General features: G+C 41.6%; 1 protein-coding gene across 3 annotated transcripts in view; it reads left to right on the top strand.

Moving 5' to 3' along the window:
* The window catches only part of LOC145452095 (microtubule-associated serine/threonine-protein kinase 3-like), a 93969-nt gene that overhangs the window by 5524 nt on the left and 64608 nt on the right, over positions 1–23837 (top strand). For all 3 annotated transcript variants that reach the window (XM_080330307.1, XM_080330308.1, XM_080330306.1), the window contains exons 3-6: positions 2653–2768; positions 4562–4637; positions 6220–6393; positions 21368–21569. In XM_080330307.1, coding sequence (XP_080186433.1) covers positions 2653–2768; positions 4562–4637; positions 6220–6393; positions 21368–21569 — 568 coding nt within the window. The remainder of the gene's footprint in view (positions 1–2652; positions 2769–4561; positions 4638–6219; positions 6394–21367; positions 21570–23837) is intronic.

Below are 23837 nucleotides of genomic sequence, written 5' to 3'. Positions count from 1 at the left end.
TCGAAGATTACTCCAAGTCGTTTCTACACCTTCCTATCTTTCACTGCATCGCAGTCTTGTGGTGTATAGAAATGATAATATTTCGAGCAATAAATTGATTTGAATTGAAAAATCCCAGCATCGAAAAATATGTTGTACAAGGCTACGGAGGTTCATGTTCTGACATTTCTGTCAAATAGTTATCGACCCTCACCATGGTCACTAATCGATACGAAAAAGAACTGCACCTTCTTGTGAGCAGAAAAATGAAACTGGCAGTATTTGAGCTTTTAACGTCATTATTGCTATTAGGACGACATAATATGTGGAGGATCTCGAATACTCAAATCGGTATCGAATCACCCAGGTACTCGATTTTCCGCAGCTCTACGGAACCCAGAAAAGTAGGCCCCAGTTACGTCGGTCATGCATTCATTGCATATGTGGAGTTATTTATACCAGTAACAAATACCCAGAAAAGTCACGCTGATCCCCACATCCGTCAAGGCCGTGGCTTCGAGAAATACGAAGTATTACGCTCGAAATGGTACGAGACGCCAAGCCTTTTCTGTTTGCTAGACATCAAGTAAAGCCGCGTGTCACGCGTCACGACTGCGGTTTTTAGGCGAGTTGTATGTTTTCAAAACTCTTTTAATATTAAGGACTTTGCAAAGTTCCGATGCAAAGAGAGACGTCGTGAACTTTGCGATTGGCGGCTCATTTATTATTCAATTGAATGCGGTTTTGACGATGTTTAGACGTCGACTAAGTAAAGGAGGGCTGGCTGTACCGACACCTCTCCCTACGTTTTTGATGGTACGGTTCAATTTCGACTGTTTGTAAACCGCTTGTCCTCGGTAGTTCTACCACCGTCTTTTGTGTTAACGTCGATCGTCCATTGTGTAGGGCTCGATTATATAAAGCTCTCGCATTCATCTTATGGCTTGGCTGTCGGAAAATCCGCTTGGTATTACTTGGTGTTGACATTGCTCGCCGGAAATATCTGGTCGCATGCGACGGACTAGCGATGTCAATCGTAGGCGGATTTGGTGTATTCCGCGGTTCCACATTTTCGATTTTTCATGCTCCGTGCCCTGTTAACAGTTCACAGTTCACAATTTAGCACATCGCAGTGTCGCGATTTAGTTACATTGACATCAGAGGCGGTCAAAGATCCGCTAGTATATTCCTGTTTAGAATCTCGATTGGTGGTACCGCAGCATACTGAACATGTAGTACAAAGCTACGTACGTTAGTAGATATGACATTTCTGTTAAGCCGTGATCAACCCGCAGCGTTGTCGCAAAGTGAAATGAAATAGGCATGGTCGGAAAAATACCAAATTATCTTTAATACGGCGCAGTACAGGCATAATATTCTTCGTAGTAGCGTTGAAGGCACATATGTGAGCAGGGGTCTTCAAAAATGACTTTTTTTCTCAAATCGTTCTGGCTACTTGATAAAATTGTTAGGTTACCTAATTTAAGCCTACACACCAAATTTGGTTCAATTTCAACCAGGAGCCGCATTGCTACAGGAGAAGAAAGTTTCTATTTATTACATAAAAATGAATAACAAGAAATTTGAAAATTTTCTGTTCACCCCATGAAAGTGTTAGGTTGTCTATTGAAACGATGTTCACCAAATTTGGTTCAATTCAAACCGGTGGAAGCGGCGTTGTTGCCGTAGAAAAATTTGAATTATTAATAAAATAGTATTTTCGGTGACCAATCTATTTTATTCAAATCCAGATTTTTCGACGGCAATAACTCCGCTTCCACTGGTTGGAATTGAACCAAATTTGGTGAACATCGTTTCTATAGACAACCTGACACTTTCATGGGGTGAAAAGAAAATTTTCAAATTTTTTATTATTCATTTTTATATAATAAATAGTAACTTTCTTCTCCTGTAGCAATGCGGCTTCTGGTTGGAATTGAACCAAATTTGGTGTGTAGGCTTAAATAAGGTAACCTAACAATTTTATCAAGTAGCCAGTACGATTTGAGGAAAAAGTCACTTTTGAAGACCCCTAGTGAGCATTCCACATCTTCCATACTGATATGGCGCCATAATGACCTTCAAGTATAAGTAGTGCCGGTAAATGAAGATCTGAAAAATCTCAAGTCCTTCCAAAAGTAGATTTGGTCAACGGGTCGCGTGCTTCATAACAGAATGTCCAATTGACCAAAGACACTGCAAATATGTGTAATTTTCGAAAATATATTCAGTCACCTTGATACAGGGGCTCTTTCGCCCAGTGGACATGACAATGTCTCTTATAAGAGCCATGCAAGCTTATCCTGAAACTACTTTATACTTAAAATCCGAAGTGTACAAGGTAGGTAGTTTTGTATAAGAAACTATTCGGTGGAAGTAGTGTGAAAACCTAACGACTCAAGTAACTGTAGTAGAAGGCAAACCTACTTGGTTACCCGGAACAAGTAGAAATACTTCGTTACTGACCGCCTCTGATTGACAGCACCAAAATATTCAGTATCAAATCAGCGGTCGCCGTTCCAATCTCGGCTACTAAAACATTACTCATTATCTTTCGCTGTCGAGACTTCCTTCCTCGAAGCGCCGATTACCGCGTAATCATAAGTTTTCGCGATGAATTCTTCCAGCGCGTTACGGCTTCGGAGACTGGCTCCAATTTTGAAATATATTCAGAGCCAGGAGGTCACTGTCGCCCGTCGTCGCTACCGTACAGGACTTGCTTCTCCGTGCCGTGCGATTATTCCGTGTTGTGCGCTATGCACCAAGAGGACGAGAACGACTCGCACGAGGTGGGTATTGTGTGTCGTGGGTTACTTGTGTTACGTTTGTGTTACTATACACACTGTGTACTTCGGTTTTCGCGGTTTTACGTCACGGTATACGACTTTTGCATGAAAATGTGAGCAGGGAGCAGATGTCAGCTGCTGGTTATGTATTATATAGTACATTTGAAGATGGTGATTGGTCACGAACGAATTACTACTTGCAAACTGTTTTTGTGTGTAATTTTTGCGTGTGTAATGATTTTGCTTTTCAACGCATCACCATTGCGGTTGTATTTCTGTCAACTTTCCGTCATTAGCTTACCGTACACTATGATGGTGGGAAATGGAGTGTAAACCGGGCCTATAGCACTGTCTGGTACAAAACTTTGCTTTCGCGCCGATTGCAATGGATGAAGACGAGTGAAATACGCCAATCCTTATAAAGCTATATCCCAGGGGTGTAGTGGGTTCTGTTTCCCTATAAGAGTTGATGAATTTTACTCGTATTCACCGATGGGTGTGAATGCAAAATTGTGTACCAGAAAGTGTAGATTTGCTGCTATTTTCCGCCCATTTATTTACAGTGTACGACTGAACGCTTGCGTGAGAATCTCAGCGGCTATTGACTGCCAAGTCAGTAACGCCGTACGTCGATTTGTGTTGTCAACCGGGCGTTAGCATGTACTCTGTACTGGCACGTGTATTTTATATTTCTCATGCTACAACTTTCTATATGCGTAGCAGCTTCTTGCTGTAAAAATACCAAACTTTATGAGTTGGCAAATAGTTTAAATGGATATTGCTTTTACGAGCGAAACGCTCGGGTCAACTGGAGATTGTAGTTCAGTCGTGTTACGAATGTCGAATTCAGTTTGGCCTACTATACATTGCTTTTGTATTTTCCTTAGTTGGTTTAGTCTTAAACTAACATTTCGTTGTACGAAATTTGTCACGATCATTTAACACAAATATGCGCGAAACATTAAACCGTCACAAACATTCAAAACTTTTATGTCCCTACCCTCAATCGAGATAGATTGGGCTGATTTCGTAAGCACTGAGCACTAAGCACTAATGGTTCAAAGTATTTGGACGTATCTCACCTATACTTTTATAGCGTCTTAAAGTGTCGCCTATGTTCCATTACTGTAGTAGCAATAACTAATTCCAAGACTGAACTTGTGACGGCTTGGAATATATGAGCGCATTTTCGCAAAGTGCGTCCTCGCGTTTGCATTTTACGCTGACGCCAAGCTTAGCTGTGGTGTGGATACACGAGTGGAAAATGTAGCTGTAGCGTAGCTTGCAAATAATCAAGTCATTAAATCAGCTAATTCCGGCAGATGATAACGAGTCACAACAATCCTTATGGAGATATATGTTAGCGGTGCAGTAGGTTCCCTTTTCGTGTGCTACCTTGCTGAGTGTTTTTGGAGAGGCAGATGACAACAGACCCCCTGGATATATCTCCATAAGAACTCGTGTACTTGATTAATCTTCATCAATGGGTGTGAAAGCAAAATTCTGTGCCAGAAAGTACCGTTCACCCGATTCGCACCATACCCTGTGTTGAAAATCGGCGACGGCTATCGTTTGCAGTCTGTTTAGAGATGCTGGATTCGTCCTGCCAAACAGCGCGCACCAAACTAGTCCGTAAATCTAACTAATTTCGTGATTTGTTACGTATTCCCGCATTTTGTTTTAGTAGAAAAGCATTCTCCTTTGAAATCCCTGTGGGATTTCCCCGAGTTTTCGTTAGGTTTACCGTGCACGATTGACGTAACCGTGTGTTAAACTCAGGATGTTCTTCTGTTTAGGAGCTGGACATGTCGCGAGCTATCGACAGTAATGCGTGTGGAGATCGGCCGGCTAAAGAGCAAAGGAAGATAAAACGTATGCGTTCTGTAGCTTGTAGGAGTTTGGTTTTGGATTGAATACCTCTCGCTTTTGCTCTTTTCAGTGAGCTTGGTATTTTCGTGCCGTACTCTATAATTTCAGGATTAGGTCTGAATGAATCCGGCTTTTTAAGATTGCGTGAGGGCGAGAAATCGATGTGGTAAATTGGTTTCGGAAGTCTTCTTAGACGCTTTCCGTATCTTTACGTGGGGCCACGATGTTGCCATATTTCGATGGGCTAAGAAATTTATATACGGATGAATAACTGTGGTCGCATAGTTTGCAACTAAGTTGGTATACCTAATTGTATACACACGGTCTCGGAGTTGGGAGCCAGGCAATGTCGCCCCAACACCTATAAGGTATCATGCTGCTTCTTGCCGTGGTTAACGTGAATCTGTTCCTGCACCTGTCGTGCTAAAAATATTCGCGCTTTTACATGCTTTATGACGTATTGTGTACTGTTGCCCTGTTGGCATTGCTCTTGCAATTTTTGCTCGATTTGATTTGCACGATGTGTAAATTCGGCCGTTCAGGAATTGAAGTATAGTCAAAAAAATAAGCATTGCAAATATGCAACCAATGCGAGCAGACGGCATGCAACCAATGTACGTCACGCTGTTGGTGTCACACGTCGGGCATTGTAGTATCATGTTAGCAATGCGGCCCTTGCATGCGTGGTGGCATCAGCGACAATTCTCGTTGATGAAAGATGCTTTTCACGATTTTGAGGTTTAAAAGTTTCGCAATGCATTGAAATATTAATGTTATACTATTTTTGTGACGGGGCTAGCATAAAAAATGTAATAAATTCCGAAAGTTTTGTCAAATAATTTTTTTATTTTAGGTGAATTCGGGAAAGTCTTAAATCTTATTGTGAATTTACATCAAATTTGTGTCGCACTCTAAATGAATAATTGAGATATCGGTAGCTTTTCCCACCTCGCTTCAACCTGCACCTTCAATTTGATAATTTTATTCGACACACGGTCTTTCGGAACCCCACCCTTTCGTCTGACGTTAGAGCTTAGTGAAATGAAGGCATATTTTTCAGCAATCAGATACTGCACTATAGGATACGCTGTAGGATACACTGTAAGGTACTGAACAGAGCACTTTTTTTCATTTTTTTTCGATAATTGGTGTGCGATTTTTTTAAACTTTGGTTTCTGTACTATATAAATTCCTTGGGCCCAAATGGGAGGGGAGGGGGAGCATTCAATCGGATGGTTGGCACGGGATGATGCCTATTTCTCCAACAGTTGTCTCAAAATTCCAAATAATGCTTGCTAAAGTGCCCAAAGGTCTCTAAGCGCAGGGTAGCATGTTTGAAATTCCAGACTGCGCAGAAAATTTCATTTCATCTCTCTGTCACAGAATTTTGTGCGTGGATGTCGATAGATTTATCGCGAATCCACGCACGATTCCGGGCTCGAATCGATTGTTAATCGTTTTTGGTCATATGATATCCGCGAATTCCCGAAAAACAAGCTTTTCCCGCGATGTCCCACCTCCGGAACGACGTCAATACCACTGCCCAATCATCTCCGCTATCGATTCGCTGTTTGTTCCGTCACAGAGTGTCAACAGCCGCTGGCGACGCTGGATTTTTCGTGTTTGTCGACCGATAGCGGAAGCCCCTCGCAGTCCATTTGCTCTTCCAGCAAAGCCACTACCCCGAGCGACAATGGGAGCCGTTCTACCTCGCCGACACCCTTCGAAATATTCCGCGGCTTCCGGAACAGATCCAGAAGTAAGTCATCATCACAGGTTTCTCGGGATTGCTCAACATATCGAAGTAGGGTCCGATGTTTTAAAATAAGCCTATGTCGTCTTGAGTTAGGCTCGTAGGTGCCGCGGATTTTAACCTTGTGCCAGTGTCGAGCTTGAAATTGGAGTTTTGGAAGGATATGGACGGAGGCAGAATGGAAATCTTGGATTAGGCGGCAGTTCGTCAACAATGTTTGAGGAAAAGTTGTGAGGAGGCGAATTTTATTCTCTGGTCACGTCCGTAGTTGTGAGTCACACGGTGCGGGTATTCTCATTTCAACCTCATTTCGCGGATTGGTGAACCTTTGAAAGTCAAACTTAACTCCAAGTGCAATTACGAGTAATGCATGCAACGCGATAGGGAATATTGACAACTTAATTCACCGAAAAATGTACTGCTGATTATTTCATATTACATGTGTTGCGCGTATAGTTCTATTGAGGTTTCCGCGAGGCGAAGTCCTAGATTAAAACCACAAAGCTAATTTTGTTAGTTTTTTTGAAAGAACTGCGACTTGGCTGTTTCCTATAGTCTCTATTATGCTGGCAAATATCGGTAAATATGCTGTTTTGTTTAAAAACTTTCACATTTTACTGATCTCGAACGAGTTGTAAGCTTCTTTTAAACATTTCGGTGCGACAGTTGCAACATTGTGACGTACACCACGTCCGAAGCAGACCACGAACTCTGTTTTACTTCAGAAAGCGTCCTAAAATACGTTCCAAATTTCTAACTCAATTTAAAACTGTTTCGTTTCTCTAATTCATGGACAAGCGTCTAAGTTCTTGTATTTCGCAAACGAGTAAAACTGTGATGTATTTGGGCGCCGGCAGGAAAGTGGACACTGGACAGTGGACAGGCAGTGATATGTTGTGAATTTCGGATTTCGGGATTTGGATCTGAGAATGTCAGATCCACTCGATTGCACTGCGCGTTTGCAAAAGCGCGCTAATAATATGAAGAGGCCTGTACTTGACGCAGTATTCCCGCGCTTGATGGCCGACAAAGGCACGTTATGTTCGTGTTGCGATACGGTGGTGGTTTCCTTGAACCCCGTAGCATTATTTTGCTTTTTCGCGTGCCCGCTTTCGAAATGCTGGGCGAACATTTGCTCACGCAATGTAGCCGATTACTTTCATAGTTTACATGTAGGTTTCTGTTTGCGCGTTGGGCCCTTGGTCTTGTAGCTGAAGAAGCAACCGAATTTTGAGCTCTATTTTCTTCAACTACCAGTATATTTATAGAACATGTGTAGTAGTAGTAATACTTAATGCACAATGCACATAGATTCTCAAGTAACTATTGTATAACGTTCTGTCAATATCAGCTATGACATGACATGAAACCGTTTTGTTTTTCTCTACGATTAGGATATCAATTATCTTGGTGATTTATCAATAATGGAGAACCGCGCCGCTGATGTGAAAAGGACGCCACGTCACTAATCTCGAGGCATTAGCGGCTATTCGCTGTCCGCAAAATATCGTCGACGCGAAATATTGAGATCTTGTGATTATTGCGCGTGATTAATGCTTGCATTGTACATAACCGCAAATATCTACTTACTTCCATTAGGGCTTGACAAAATCGAGTATACCTGGGTGGTTCGAATCCGAGCCGAGCTTATAGTCGAATGTTTGAGAAGTAGTTATTGTGACGTTATAAGTGATTATGACTTGAAAACATCAATCATGTATCTTTTTGAGACTATAAGGTAGATGATGTCTATCACACGTGATCCAAAACGAAATCGTATCTTTTCGGACCACGACTAATTCGTAGAACTTGTAGAAATTGTGACCATTGTCAGGGTTAATCGCTAATGACAGAAATCTCCATTTCACGAATCTTTCGCCCTGTGAAACATGTTTTTCAGCGTGGAAATACTGCTATTGGAGGTTTCTAGTATTGCGGCTATGTTTTTCGTTGTGACAATACTAGTATTGGTGTGAAAAGTGTCAAGGATAAAGTGTGAGCACTGAGCAGTCTAAAATCGTAATCGCCTGAGGTAGTAGTGCAAATATAGTCAAAACCTGCTTAAGCAGACGTAGGCTGCTTCGTTACGGACCACCGCCGTACGCAACCGGATTCGGTTTACGGGCCGGGTATTATTGCGGAATCCTGATCACCAATCACACGTTTGCGTGAGTATTTCGGAGCGCGTTTGCGACCTGACCCGCGTCCCCAGAAAATGGCGCGAAAATCTCCAGGCATCAGAAGCTCCCCGTTCTAATTCTACTGTGCAGTAGCTGCATGCGCGGCGAAATTCTCGTCTTCTCTACGAATCCGCTTGAGCGACGAGGAAAGGAAAGCCCAAGAATATTACACAGGTGTGATTGAATACTTCACTGGAATTTATGCGGTAGATGATGGATATGTTGGCAATGTCATCGGGACAAAAAATATTTCAGCACAGCCACGTAGAGGCGACCTGTTCGCACGCGGTCGCGGGTCACGTGAAACATGACATGTTAGGGTCTTTTTCTCGTTCGGATTAGCCAAAATAAGATCGATTTATGTGCAATGTACAATTTGTGCATGCACACTGCACAGCGTGCACCTCCACATGTATGTGATGCGGCGTTGTTCCCAGCCGAAATACATAACAAACAGACGGCAATAATGTTGGTGCAGAAAATAAGTATGCACAGTATTCGGTATCGGATAAGAACGATCGATACGACCTTGGCGGTCAACTAGTCTGATCACACCCGCATCAAACAGGCACACTTGTCTCTACACAATCTGGCTGTAACAAAGACTAGTTGAAAAAGAAATTTAAAAAAAAGTAAGAGGGTCTGGGCGAGGTAGGGCAACACCAACAGTGTTAGTATTTGTATGACGACAAGAGGTAATTAAGTAGCTATTTTTTTTAAATGTATCATCGGTCGATTTATGCAATGATATATACATTGTTTGATAATATCTCAATCGTATTATGTCAGTGTTGATTTTTAAGACTACCCATGGACTACCTAACTTCCTTCAAAGTCTTCAAATCATTTACCACAAATTTTCCACTGGAGAATCAGTTATCTTTTCTTATGAGTGCGGGCATCGATTTTAATATTTCAGTTACGCCGACATGCTCGATATTGACGAAAGGAACCGACCGTTGAACTGGCGGAAGCATTTTTAAACCGTTGTGTAACGTAAGACTGTCTTGTAGACGGCCCCGTGGGATTACTCGGACAATTATTGGTTCTGACATTGCGTACACAGGAGGATTGCGCACTCGCTGTACCTACTGTAGCAAATCAAAGGCTTACTCACACTTAGTAGATTAAAGCGCTGGAACACATACCTACTTGCGCAATTTTGGATGCCTATAAAATACTTTTGGGATATACTCAACTACTAAAACCCTCACAACCGCAAATATTGTACGAAATTTGACACCGTGATTAATATTATTTCCAAAAATGGTCGAAATTTCAATTTAGGATCGCACGGTTTCTACTGTAGAAATTGAGTCCAATGTCGTGTGCAGCGATTTTCTGTGCATATATGCAAATCACAATTTGATCACTATGCAAGTGAAATTGAAATAAAGTTTTTATTGTACTGTTCACAGTTCCTACCATCACAAGAATCGCGTCTCGTCGATTCCCAAATGGTGGTCTTTGTCACGTCATTCGGGCGGTATATTCATGACTAAGTCACGTGTTTGCCGGAATGTTTTTATCCGTCCCCCAGGATTTTAGTTCTGGCTTCCGTGAAAATGCTTCCTTAGTTCAAGGCTTCGGCGTTCTTTTCGCAACAAAGCGGGTAGTAACGCTGTTGTGTGACGTAACGAATGTGTATGACGTCAAACTCGTACCGAGAGTGCCTTTGCCCCTCCTGACAAATATCAGCCTCAATCTACTTTCGGGAGTTAATTGTGTACTTGAAAATAAATTTCTTGTCTCGTGTCGGGTAGACTTTTACCGCACCACTCTTTCGTTAGTAACACCAATGACGTTTTGGGCATCGTTTCTTGTATCCTGTACATTGTACAACTAAGTACAAGTGTACAATGTGTACATGAGCCGACTGTCTTGAGTGGTATAAAAGGAGAACCGCCAACTAACTATTATTATAATAATAATATTTATGACAGTAGACAGTAGTAGATCACTGTAGGCCGGGAGTTAGTATATACTTATTTTCGAACGATAGCAACGCGGAAAATCGTAGACCCCGCGGGATTTCCTCTGTGACGTAGCATCGTTCGCGCGGGAGACGATGCCGCAGACGTCGAAAGAAAAAACCGCCCGTCTTCAATTAAAATCGTAATCGCGGTTCTATTCTCGGCGTCTCGCCCATTACGAGCCTGAAATTGGCAACGCGTCGTGTATTAAACCTTGATTACCGCGCCGATTTGAAGTTCATTTCCGCATACGCGCGAATTTTTCGAATTCCGGAATAGTCGAATTTATATCGCGAGAGCTGAACTTCTGCCTAGTTTTGGGTGATATTGCCTCCTTGATCGCGTGTGGGCGTAGGATTCACGGCGCAATTAACGTATTTCTGTCTATTGTCGCCAGACAAAGTGTTTTAATAACCCGGCTGTGTGATTGATGATTGTATTCTTCTTGGTTTGGTCCTGATCAAGGCTGCTGCATAATGTAAATTATCCTGCTTTTCTCATTTTAAATTCCAGATACATTAAGTTATTGGTTTCCCACATTTATTACCACGATTCTGCCACATACGCTTAATTAAACCGGTATCATATTTTCGAAATGCGATTCCAGCTCCGGGTTTCGGAATAGAATCTTGATCCAACACCGGAATTTCGATGCTACCGTGTCCGAATCCGGCAGTGACTAAAATTTGACCGAATGCCGCATTAACATTCGTTATTATGGCAACGGATTTCTGATACCATTTGCAAGCGTAAAAGGTAGGTTCGAACCAGGACATGCCTACGTGCGTAGCAATGGATTTTTACACTTGGATTAACCGAGTTTGGATTTTGCTCTTTTCCAGAGGCGGTCAAAGTCAGTGAGCGTCGCTACTCAAGTAGAAATTGAAGTAACGCCGAAATTTTCTGCTCAATTACAAGTAGAATGGCAAAACTTTACAAGTAAATAGTTTCAAAAAGTAAATTTGGTCGTCGTACTTCTAGCAGTTGATCGAAATTTCTAGACGCATCTTTGCGGCTAACGCAAAACGACCAATGGCACTGCAAATAGGTGATATTTGCGAAAATATATTCGGTTACCGCGGTACAGTGGCTCCGTGGTCCAGCTGTCGTGGCCATTTCGCTTATGAAAGTTATGTAACCTTATCCAAAACTGCTTATTGCTTTACAAAATTCAAAGTCTAAAGTAAGGGCGGAGATCATAAAGTTAGCTGATACGGAAGAATGCTAATCGTGTGATTATAAACTGCTAATCGCGACACATAAAGTTATATCGCGATGAATACTCGAGGTGTCCCGAGTTTTCAATCAAGTGGTGTCACCTGTTGCATCATAATGCGAAAACGCGTTGTTGGCTGTCTGTCGGCAGGTTGTTGAATGAAACGGCAGCCTGCTGATAAAGATACAACACAACCATAACAGGTAAAATTATCATCATCGCGAAATGAAAGTCGTGCGTAATCAGTACAGTACAGCGAAGAAGCGGATTATACAATATTGATAGATAGGCCTATATCATCCTGCAATGGTGACAATCGTCACGGTCATTATTGGAAATACTTCCGCATAGGAATTTTACGCAGTGCATTGTACAGTTGGTTCGGTTTGCTAAATCATGATAAACTTCAACTCCAACTTTATGCGCTGTGATCATCCGATTTCCTCAATCCTGGGTTGTTGAATCCTAGTGAACGCGATGATCGAGTTCAAAATCAATCCAACTTTGTGATCTCCGCCCTCAAAATTTTGCGGCGCGCCCAAAATCTTTCTTCAAGTCCGGTTTTCCATAGCATCGACATTTGTGTTGTTATCCGGTAATCTTTGCTAGATGTAGGCTCGCTTCGCTGTGAAATCGCGTGTTGATTCAGCGACGATTTAGTTTCGCGATTGCGACGCAATTATGGTTTTGTCGCTGATAAAGGCCAGTTAGGCTGGCGCCGTCTTCGCAGATACGTAACAATGGGTGTTGCGCGAGTCATCTATTTCGTCCCGATCGCCAGATAACCATATGTTTGAGTATCTCGAAACATACGGACTTGAGACGATTTCGTAGTATTTGGCTGTGCGATGGGCATTTACCGGAGATGAAAGAATTCAACATTTTGAGGTACAAATCGTCATTTAATTTGAGATTACTGAATATAATCATATATATCTCGCGGAACAAATCATGTTCCGTATATATATCGCCGCTGTGAATTCTTAGTAGATTATGAACATTTACGCATTTTGAGAAAATGAGCTTATGTTAAGCTTGCGTTCGACCATATCTTCGCCATGGTTACAGGTAACTTTGAAACAATGTGATCAACATAAATTTGGATAAAATCTGGCAATTTTTTCCATAATTTTGAAAAAATGGATCTCAACATTTGAAAAATAGACATAGACTATTGAGTCCACCGGAACTACAGACGCAATGCCAACAAAAATAATACAAATGAATACAAAAGTGGCACAGTATGACTTGTCATTCAAGCCGATTAGCATGGGATTGAATCGGAAGCGGTATCTTTGATGGTGACTCGTACATTGTCATGCGGTACGCTGTCAGCGTAAACCGGCTTTGGATAATGCGGTGTTACCATGACATTTTCAATATGCTGAGATTTACTTAATATATAAAACGCTTTTCAGTTCCAAAATTTGCAGGTTATAGTTACTCGCGTACCACTGGCGCAGTTTGGGAACCGCCGCGCTGAGAATTACACTTTACTAAATTCAGGCTGTCTCTCTTTGTTCAATGAATGACACATTATTGCATGTTTGTGCAAAGGTGGCGGTCGTATTTACTTATCTAATTATCGGTATTTCACGATATACTATGCGCCTAAGAATATAAGGTCGATTCGTTTTCGAAGGTATGTTTTCAAGTCCCCCGTCGTTAGTTCATGTAACATCACGGTAATCATTTTCGTCAACATCAAATAAGGCCACCAGCGTATGGGAGTATGATGCGGCGTATGCGCGTGCATACAACATACACAGAGCACCGGTTATTTATAGTAATGGGTATATTTCTTTGAAGACTACATTCATTGCAGTATAAGTTATCAACTCGATGACATGAGATTCTTATGGAGTTAGCGACACCATGACAAGCTCACGAATAGAGAATCTCAGAACAGAGTCTCCATTATCGGCTTATTTAGATTCCGGTTCCAGCATATTATGACTGTACGACGTACGTCCGCTATGTCTATGTCATCGATCGTCATTAGGCAATCTTCCTCCAAATTAGCCTGGAACACGCATGGTTGGCTTTTCTGCTCTTTAGAAATCTTTCCACATATTCAGATGCTGGTTTCAGCATATTACGACCGCGTCACTGTCGGTTGTGTCATGGATGGACATTGGGCATCTTTCTCCAGATTAATCCGGAACACGAATAGTTGACTTTTCTGCTCTTTAGAAATATTTCCACATATTTAGATCCTGGTTTCCGCATATTATGAGTGTATCGCTGTACGATATATCATCGATGGGCGGTGGCAATCTTCCGCCAAATCAGCCTGGAACTTGCATGGTTGGCTTTTCCGCTCTTAGAAATATTTTCCACTTATTTAGATCCCGGTTTCGGCATATTTTGACCGGATTAATGTCCGCTAGGTCATCGATGGGTTATCTGTACCAAATTCACCATCATCTCTAAAGGCCATAAAGTCTACATTTTCCGCTTCTTCCACGTTTTAAAGTTGCCATCCGTTCGACATAGGTTAACGGCAAATATTTCCGCCTCTTCTTTTTCTATGGCATAAAATATTCATATTTGAACTGTTATGAAATTCTAATGATTTGTACTCGGCTTGAAACCGAAAACTCATCGGGAAACGAATCACTCGGATTTTTGCCCAGTCCATACCTATAGTTATTACGGTACTTAGTCTACATTTTCCAGCGAAACAATGACGGTACCCACATTTTCTTGCTAAGCAATAAGTTTAAAAATCTAAAGTAATTCAACTCATTGATTAGCTAGATTTGTAACTTGCTAAATTTCTTATTGTTTATCAACTATCATTGGCCATCGCCAACAACAAAACGACAAGCTAGACGCTGAACATGAACCCTTGTCAATTGTTGTCATGGTCACTGGGTTGAAACAAAACATTGAGGTCATAGGTTAACATATTCAGAGTATCCGGATATCAATAGGACTAACAGAGACAGACAGACGTATACAAGAAATAATTCCTGCATAGAATAAAAATGAAATCATATTTAAAGTCATATCTTAAACATGAAAAGGCAATCTGATATCACGGGTATTATTGCCGCTTTGGTTCATCGCACACTGTGTGTTTGTTTTTAAGGTGTCGTGAACCCAGCGTGCACTGGCCGCTCGCGCCATAGCTCTGTGATATCTTTTCAATTTGCTGACTTTATTCGCATCGCAGTGTAAAATATCGTGGTCATTGTCAACTATGGGACAGTCACGACTCACCGACATGGCGGTATTATAACTTGAAAGAGAAATGACAAAGAATGTTGATATTGAGCATATCATAAATGTATATGGTGTGCGTTCTGGTAAACAAATACTTTTTTTGAATTGGCAATACCACTCATAATTCAGTGGGTCCACTTTCAAGTCGAAATACAAGCAATTTCTACCATATAAATACTAGTCTGTCCCGGACCACGGCATGACCTATCGATTTGGCCTTCCATGTCATGCCACCCCATTTTTGTCACTTTTTCTATACTATGTTTTACTTTTCATTCAGTGTACATGCCTCCTCTTTACTTCGCCTGGGCCAGTTGTTCGCAAACTGGGAGCGTGAAATCATCTGAAGGGTGCGCGGTCAACTGGAATTTTTTCCGCGCTACGCGCGATTTACCTCCAATTTTTAGTTTTGTCCTTTATATAGTCTGAATTTCATATTTGAGAATTCTCTCATTAACAGTTATAACCTTCCATGTAATCAAACTATCCGTTGAGACTGCTAGCATTTTGGCTGCATTGAGGGGGGAGGGAGGGCGCGAAATCTTTCAGTATCATAAATTGGGGCGTGTGTAAAAAAATTGAGAACCACTGGCCAAGGTCAAGATGGGTATCTGATTTCAAAGACTACTCCAAGTAGTTTCGACACGTTCCTATCTTTTCATCTTATCGCAATTTTTGTGGTGTATCGAACTGATAAAAATTGCTAATAAACCTAACAACAGCCTAGATTAATTTTGGACTTGGTTTCAGTGTTGGCATATTTGCTTTCAGTGTATTTCAGTAGGCCTATATCCTGAATATATGAAACGTTTTTCGCAATGCGACATCGGCACGTATAAGTGCATTATAATTTCTTTTGTGATTCATTGTCTATACGGGCGAAAATTATTTTTTTGCATACTCAAAAGATTTTGCTCCCATACACCTATGAATAAGGCTAGCGATATTTTAATTGCTCACGATTAATTGATTCCGTGCTATGATATGATATGTTATGATATGCTGACACGCATAGATTTCAGCGTGTACTAGCGTACGACTATACGAATTCGGATTTACGAATGGTTCTGATTATCATGCACCAAAATTTATATTTTCCGAATAACGCAGAATCCACTCATCCTTACCAACCGACACACTATCCCGGCGATAGGAGCGTAGCCAATAATCTTGCGAGCGATTTTCGTGGCGAGTCCTTTTGTGCCGATCGCGAATTCTGAGCTGGTTTATCGGGTCGCGAATGTGTCTGCGCACAAGGATTATAGACTCGAATCCGAATCTAGCGTCCGTTGTAATGATTCTGGTCGAATAGTGGGAGACGATTTTTACGAGTTTATAAATTTTACGCCTCTTTCAACTAGAATTATCAACTTCGACGCTTTTTTCGACGTGGACGCCTTCAAACCTCATTTGGTCGTGTTACAACATCAAAACATGCAGGCGGTACAATAACTATTCAAGTTTGTGAGAATGACATCTCTATGAAGTCGTGATTATTCCTCAGCATTGTCACAAAGCGCAATGGAATAGGCATATGGTCGAAAAATACAAATCATCTTTACGTAGCGTAGGACCGGCGTTATTTTCTTTGTTGTGACATATAAGGTAAATATTTCAATTTCCCACGGGATCTGACGACGTCATCATGAACGATACTCGGATAGGCCTACTCGGTCCGAAGCCTAATAAGTAATGACTAGGGCAAGGTTTTGTTGCAGTTAAATCCGCGGAAAGTTGCATTTATTTTTCACAAAAGTTGCACTAAAAGAACACAATTTGGTCGGTTGGTCGGTTGACTAAAAACTTGCCAGTTCCACTCCCGAAATACAGTTTTGCATCCAGATCCTCCATTGGTTGACTAAAAAAAAGGTCCACTTTCCGGCTCAGCTCCCGAAATATCCGTTGGAGCGTAACTTCAGTGCTGATTTAGCGTATTTCAGTCGAATTTGGCCGTGTATTTCACCAAAATTCTCAAAAACAGTGACATAATCAAGCGATCTATTTACATATACTGCCAAATATTTCTAGTAAAAAGTTGATTGCATGAAAAATCGAAAAAAATTTCATAAAAAATCGAAAAAGTTGCAAAAAGTTGCACTATAAGATTCCTTCAAACAGCTTAAAACAGCATTCTACATAACTTCCGAGTATTGACGAAGCTGCAGGAAGCTGTAAAAAAAGTTGCAAAAGTTGCAAAAACTTGTCATAGTAATAACACTCGATTCGTGGTCAAATCGCCCACGATTTTGCCCGAATTTGTCGCGAACACACACTGGTATAACTGGAGTGACGTCACATACACAAAGGTTTTCGGTAGGGCCATTTTTATAGACAGGTCAAGATAAGTCAAAATTTTGTCAAAATTGTAGCGTTAGCTCAAAAATTGTCAGCATTGTTTACAAAGTCAACATTTTTTTGAAACATGCATTTCGGTTGCATCGTAGACGTTTGCACTGTCGGAGAACTTATCATTTGACGTTTTACAGCTTGTAGCCTACTAGACCTACCGTTGTAGACGGTCCACTGTCTGCTCCTTGTGAATCATGAGAGGTCAAATGAAACAAATAGGTTGGCGTGGTGTTGTGCTCAACGTACCGCAATATCCTAACTGAAGCAAGACAGCGTTGGTTCTTTGTCAAGAAGCGCATGGCGAAAAATTGTAATGTAGACAACATTGTCAGAATGAAGGAACACCAACAACTGCTGCTGTTGAACGTTCTTTCTCCTTTCTTGGCAGGCTACTTAGTAAGGACAGACACTTTCTACTCAAGAATGTAGGAAAGATCTTTCGCTGTGCTACAACGAATTTTAATTATTTCTACCATAATACCTGATGTTAGTACTCGAATTCTTCATAGGTCCAGATTTCGTTAAAATATAGTTTTTTCATGCGAAAATTTGTCAGTTTTGAAGTCGAGAACGTTTTTTCAGGCTAAACTACTTCGTAAGGACAGATGATTCCAACCAGAAATGATGATAAATAGTACAATTCTAACATTATGTGCGAAAACACCTAATTTGCATACATGAGGTTAAATTTTGTCAAAATCAAGTTTTTTAAGGTCAAATATGTCAAAATTTTGATTTTTAGGTCAATATCTTCCGTTTGTAAGTAAAATAAACGCCATAGTTATCAGTTTCACACTGTTTGCTAGCAAATGTATTACGGGTATAAGTAAGATCCCCTTTTCTACCCGGTAACTATATGAGCTGTGTCGCTTTACTGTGTCTTTCCGGCGAGGGAATTCTTACCAAACTTTAGTTACACTGGGGGTGGCTACGTCATTACAAACATATCGGTGTCTGCCGACAAGCGGATTCCACGCGATGCTCTTGGGAATTCAAGAACGTTTTCGGGAACAATTTTGAATAATGGCAACGGTCGTTATCGTTACCAGCTCTTCGAATGTTACAGGCAAGTTTTGCTTGCAAGCGTGGCCAATGGGCATCAATTATTCATGGCCTTAAAATCTAAAACACGGCGGTGGGTCGGATTCCGCGTTGTCATTGGCGGGGATTGATCCTGGCGGGATTTCATGTGTTTGATTTCCGAACCAGATTGGAGGCGCGCGGGCCGTCTCCATAAGGTACGCGGGTGCGGTTTTCTTTTTCTTCTGCGACCTGGTCAGTTTGCTTTGTAGTAGAACGTTTGAAGGTGTATTTCCGTCCGCGATTTGCCGTTAGTCAAGTAAATTCGGTCGTAGAACTTAGCGAACACTTCAATAAGGTATAGGTAGGATGCCGCAGGCGAACGCCCGAATTGGTCAGACGACGTTTCGTTTTTAGGTCATAAGTCCCAGAGGCTTTAAAACTTGAAAGGTGTGTCTCCGGGCCGCGGTCTGGCGATATGGAACTAAATTAGGCCGTAAGACTTATCGAACACTTTGCTTGGTATAAGTATAATGCCGCTTGCAAATTCCCCAGTTCATCAGGCAATGTTCCGCTTTTTTTGAGAGTACTTCAAGACCGATTTTGGCCCGAGGGGTTACTCTTACTGCTGTTGGTCTTTGTCAGTGGTTGTCGAGTTTCCTGCCGTCCCGCCAAATATTTTAGGGTTTTATAATTCATTTCCACAATGTAAGAAGTGGGACTCTTGCTCATTAGCGAAACAAAATTTGGAAAGTTTTTTCTGCATGTTGTTGGAATATAGAGATAATATTCTACTTAGGACTAAGAATACGTCGCGATTCTGCAAGTGCTGCACGAAACTGTTTAAAGGTAGGCTAGAACTCATTTAAAAACCAGTTTCAAATCAAAGTTAAGAAGAGATTTAGAACAAAATTGACGATGTTCCGACAGTAGGCAGTATAATAGAAGCTAGCAAACAGCAAAGTCGCGGTTCTTTCAAAAGAACCGGAACAGTGAAAATCAAGTTAGCTGTTTCAACAAGACTTAGCGTCGCAGAAACTTCAATAGAATCACGTATAACACACGCGATATCAAAACTGCAGCGGTACATTTCTCGTTAAATTGAAGTTTCCAGTCTTTGCTCTCGAGCTGCATGCATTTGTCGTAATTGCATTTTGGGTTAAATTTGATTTTTGAAGGTTCACCGGCCCGCAAACCCAAAAAAATTGAGAACCGCTGGCCGTAATATTGTCTTGTGAATCTATTGTCATTTTATTCAACTCAAGAGGTGGATCGCGCTATGTGCGTGTAGGGCTGAAACAGGCATAAACCCGAAGATTGTTGTCGCACCCGGACTACCACTAATTGGTACTTATACTAACACAGATTTGATGTCGTTGATTCGTATTGGAAGGGTCAGTTATTTAACCCAATATATATATTATATATACGAGTGAGTGGTTTGAAATTTTATAAGCCAAGCATTAGATTAGGAGCGCGCGTCTCGGATAAGTTCTGGTTGGTATTTAATCGCTATTGATGCTAGCTAACGTGGAATTATAGAAATGGAGCAGGACAGGCGACCAGGACTTTTACAATGGTAAAAAGGGCTCGTCCCAAAATATTGACGAACCACTGACGTGTGGAGTAGGATAGAACTAGAAGTAGTTAAAACCGACCGCGCGGAAACTATTGAAAGCAGAGGAAATTACTTTGCTTGCTACCACATCAGATTTAATGCCCTTCTGTCAGAGATAGCGGATTTGAAATTTCTATGTCCTAATCCAATCCAAATCCGAAGTTTCAAATCCTAATCCAAGTCCTAATCCATAAAGTTTGTATATTCCTATCCTAATTCCTAATCCGATATCAAGTTGGAATTCCTCGAAAAAAGCCCACATCTTATGCCTATAAGTATGTGAAAATAAATAAAACACGTGAGTGCCGAAGTACGTGCAGTAACTTTGGTAGGACGAAAAACCTCGTCGCCATTCGCCACAGGACATCAATCTTTCTGAAAATCGGTAAATCCAATTCTAATCCTAATCCATTACAAAAAATCTAAAATCCAAATCCGACAAAATTTCACAAATCCGGTTTTTCCAAATCCAAATCCTAATCCATGCTCAATTGCTCATCTCTGCCATCTGTATGTCACCATTCAGTTGATGTCATGACGTAATTCACAGAATAGTAGCCTATAACCAAAACATAGCAGTCATTCATTATTACTGATACGATGCCGTCCGTTCTTCCGGATTGCTAAGTCACGGATTGTGATCATGGAAGTCGGCGTGATGTTTCCGTGAGCAAATTCATGCAATCTGACTTTGGTCACCAATAGTAGTATTTACATCGCTATTCAAATTGTGCTTGCAGTTGAAATGAGGTTGCCGATGTCATGCTGGTGTCGTAGACAAGGTTAACGAATATGCATAAGCGTAGCTGTATGATTCCGTGTGTCCTCAACTGCGAAAAGCAATTTGAATTGGCGTACGCTTATCGTTTATGAAAATTCATCGGAAGTAATAAGACGCAATCTACTGCCGATTAGCCATTCGCAAACTCATAGCGCAAGTTCCGTTTCACGCTGGTTCATTAGCGCGTCGGTTTCACTGTGACGTCACATTGATTTTGCTACCGTCGTCATTTCTTGGAGGCTGCGAGTTCGTTGCGTTTTGCTGGCTTTGCAAAGATTAGGCGACAGGTTTGTCGCGAACTCGCTGCATTCCAACAGTACTTGAAGCGTGTGCCCTTAAGACAATTTTAAGTCATGAGGACACTTCAGCAGATCAGATTAGAATATGCGCTGATTGTTACGAGGTCTTAATGGACCGGGCCGAGACTTGAGAAGGTACAATTGTAGGTATCGTGCGTTGCTGTGGTCTGTCTTGTATTTGTTTTTGAAAACCTCATTATTATTGATGACAATTAGCCAGAAATCGATTGCGTCGCCACGTTGCCGCGTGAAATGCCTTCGACGGCTTCTGGCTAGTGATGACGGTGCAATTTACCAGCCTCGAATGTTTTTTCAGGCCGAGTTACTAGCAGCCCTGATCTGTCTCGCTCCATCGCTTCGTTTCATATGTACCGGCAGCAGCAGCTAGCGTCGGGGCCCGCGAGCGGATCGGCCCCGCAGCAGAGTAGACTCAACCCGGGGTCACGCGACCCGCGGGCGAGGCACAGCAGCTTCGAATATTCGCCGCAATCGGACTTCAACGGCACCTTGTTTCAGAGGTATGCGAGATAGTTCTTGTTGTTGACTATTTGACTGCTGATTAGTGATGGTCAAAAAAGGTATTCAAGTAGTCGCAAAAGTAACTACCTAAATTTCTACTTGAGTGCAATTAGAATTAGTGATTCCCAAGTGTAAAAGTTAGTGTCCGTGGCACCGTATTGCCTAAAAAAACTGAAAACCGTGAAGTAAAGTAGAATTATTCTAACATCATACAGAAGTGAGAAAGTACTGCAAGCAGGCGAAAGCTGCTTGAGTACTTCGAAAAAGTAGAAGTACTTTACTGGCCACCTCTGCTGTTGCTGCATGCGAGAGTATGTGCGCCACGGTTGTAACCAAGTCACAAGGTTCCGAGTCGCAACTCAATCTCACTTTTATAGTTTTGACTCGAGTCAAGTCAAGTCATTTTCAATTCGTCATCGAGTCAAGTCCGAGTCCAAGTCAGTGAGTAGAGGGTCGAGTCCAAGTCATTGTGTTAACAGTTTACGGTTCAACCCACTTTTTCCAACTCTACTCGCAATTGTACTCTGTTGCAATTTTACTCAGTCCTAACAGTTTCTGACCCTATTTTCCGAGTATCGGGACTGATAGACGAAATACCAATGATATGGCGACTTTACTTTTCTTCGAAGTTGCAATGCATGTCTGTCTTGGCCGTCCTAGTCTCGAGTCATTACAACCCTGATGTGCGCTGGCGATTATCAAGGACCAAGTTTACCAGCGAATGCTCTGATCATTTCCTAGGTTGACAGTAACGAAGTGCTTCTGCCTTTAGGAATGCTCAAGTAGCTTTTACCCTCTGTTATTAGTCTTACTTACTCAAGTTTACAGTTTTTAGGCATCACTAGTACTGGAATACTTACTTTTAACTGAGTTGGAAATCACTACTAGACTTCTACTTATGCTCCTGGTGAGATTTAGGTCGTTACTTATACTCGAGTACCAACGATGAATACCTTGAGCAATTGTGCAAGTCAACCATGTCGGCAAAGCATCATTGGTTATGTGGTCACTGGAGGCCACAAAGACGATATACACTTCGAGTTATACCAAGTATAAATTTACGATGCTACTTCCATACTTGAATACCAACGATGGCACATTGGAAACCTCTGGTTACTGTGGCGAGATAGCGTAGTGGTATAATCCACACTCCGCAGCTACAACACCAATGGGTTGCGAGTTCGAGTCCGACCGAGGTCGACTCCAGAATTCCTGCCTAAGTCTTGGAGGTTTATCTAGGCTCCTCCTCGCCATCTCGTCCGCGCAAGATGTGCCTACAAAAGCGTAGAAGTGGGCCGTGCTACAAGTCGGCAGCTCCTGAATCAAAATATAGAAAATCGGCTGGGTGTAAAATGACCATTGTAGTCGACATACACCATGAATAGCACAAACAACAACAATCACTGATTACTGTTGTTAACATAAATCGGAATATTGGCAGATGTATCAAACTCACCTGTGTGGTATAGGAATATTTGGAGGTGCGCGTGATGTTAGATTTCAATTGACATCAATTTTGTGTTAAGTCAGCATGCGACGCATTTGCGTCCCGCCATGCTACGTTTACATACGCGCATATTGGTGTGCAAAATATTCATTATTAATGGCTACCTCGCTCCACTGTGACACCCAATCCCTCACTGATTGGTGCACCCGGTTCGAGTGCAACTACCAGCCGTTGACACCAAACAATTGTGTATAGCGAACTGGACCTATAAATATGCCGTTACGTTATGCGTGGAATTGGACCCGCGTGTTTTGCTTCAATCAGCGAGTTCATATCCGGATGTCAATCAACTGTGTTGAGACTAGACGCGTAATTGTGAAATTTATGAATCTAACGCTCTATTGGCCATGTGCGTCTTGCATCTGCTTCGCATATTATGTTGTGTTTTGGCAAAGTTACGTAATGACGTCGTTACGGTTAACGGCATTGACAAATGCGGCTGTCGTCATTTTCAAAGCCGAAAAATATAGTGTTAAGGTACTACTTATAAACCGTATTAAAATACGTACATTGTATAATGTACAGTACATTGTTCATGTACATTGTACATTGTACAAATGTATAGGCAGGCACACCCGGGATGTTTTGTTCGGCGCTAATGAAGTCGCTGTTTTAGCACTAGGCATAATATTAAAGTAGGCCTTAATGTCATGTACTGTACACGTTCCGTCAGCTGTGTTTTGTGGATTTTCTCAAAATAGTAAAAATCGTGCCATACATACTTATAAATGCATTTGAATTGCCGTGACAAATTTCAGCA

The sequence above is a fragment of the Botryllus schlosseri genome, chromosome 12, assembly GCF_051294905.1.
Source record: "Botryllus schlosseri isolate E-star chromosome 12, Bs_hap1, whole genome shotgun sequence".
In the NCBI taxonomy this organism is placed as follows: Eukaryota; Metazoa; Chordata; class Ascidiacea; order Stolidobranchia; family Styelidae; genus Botryllus; species Botryllus schlosseri.
Note: the sequence above shows the minus strand (reverse complement) of the source record. Positions and strands in the feature narration are given on the sequence as shown.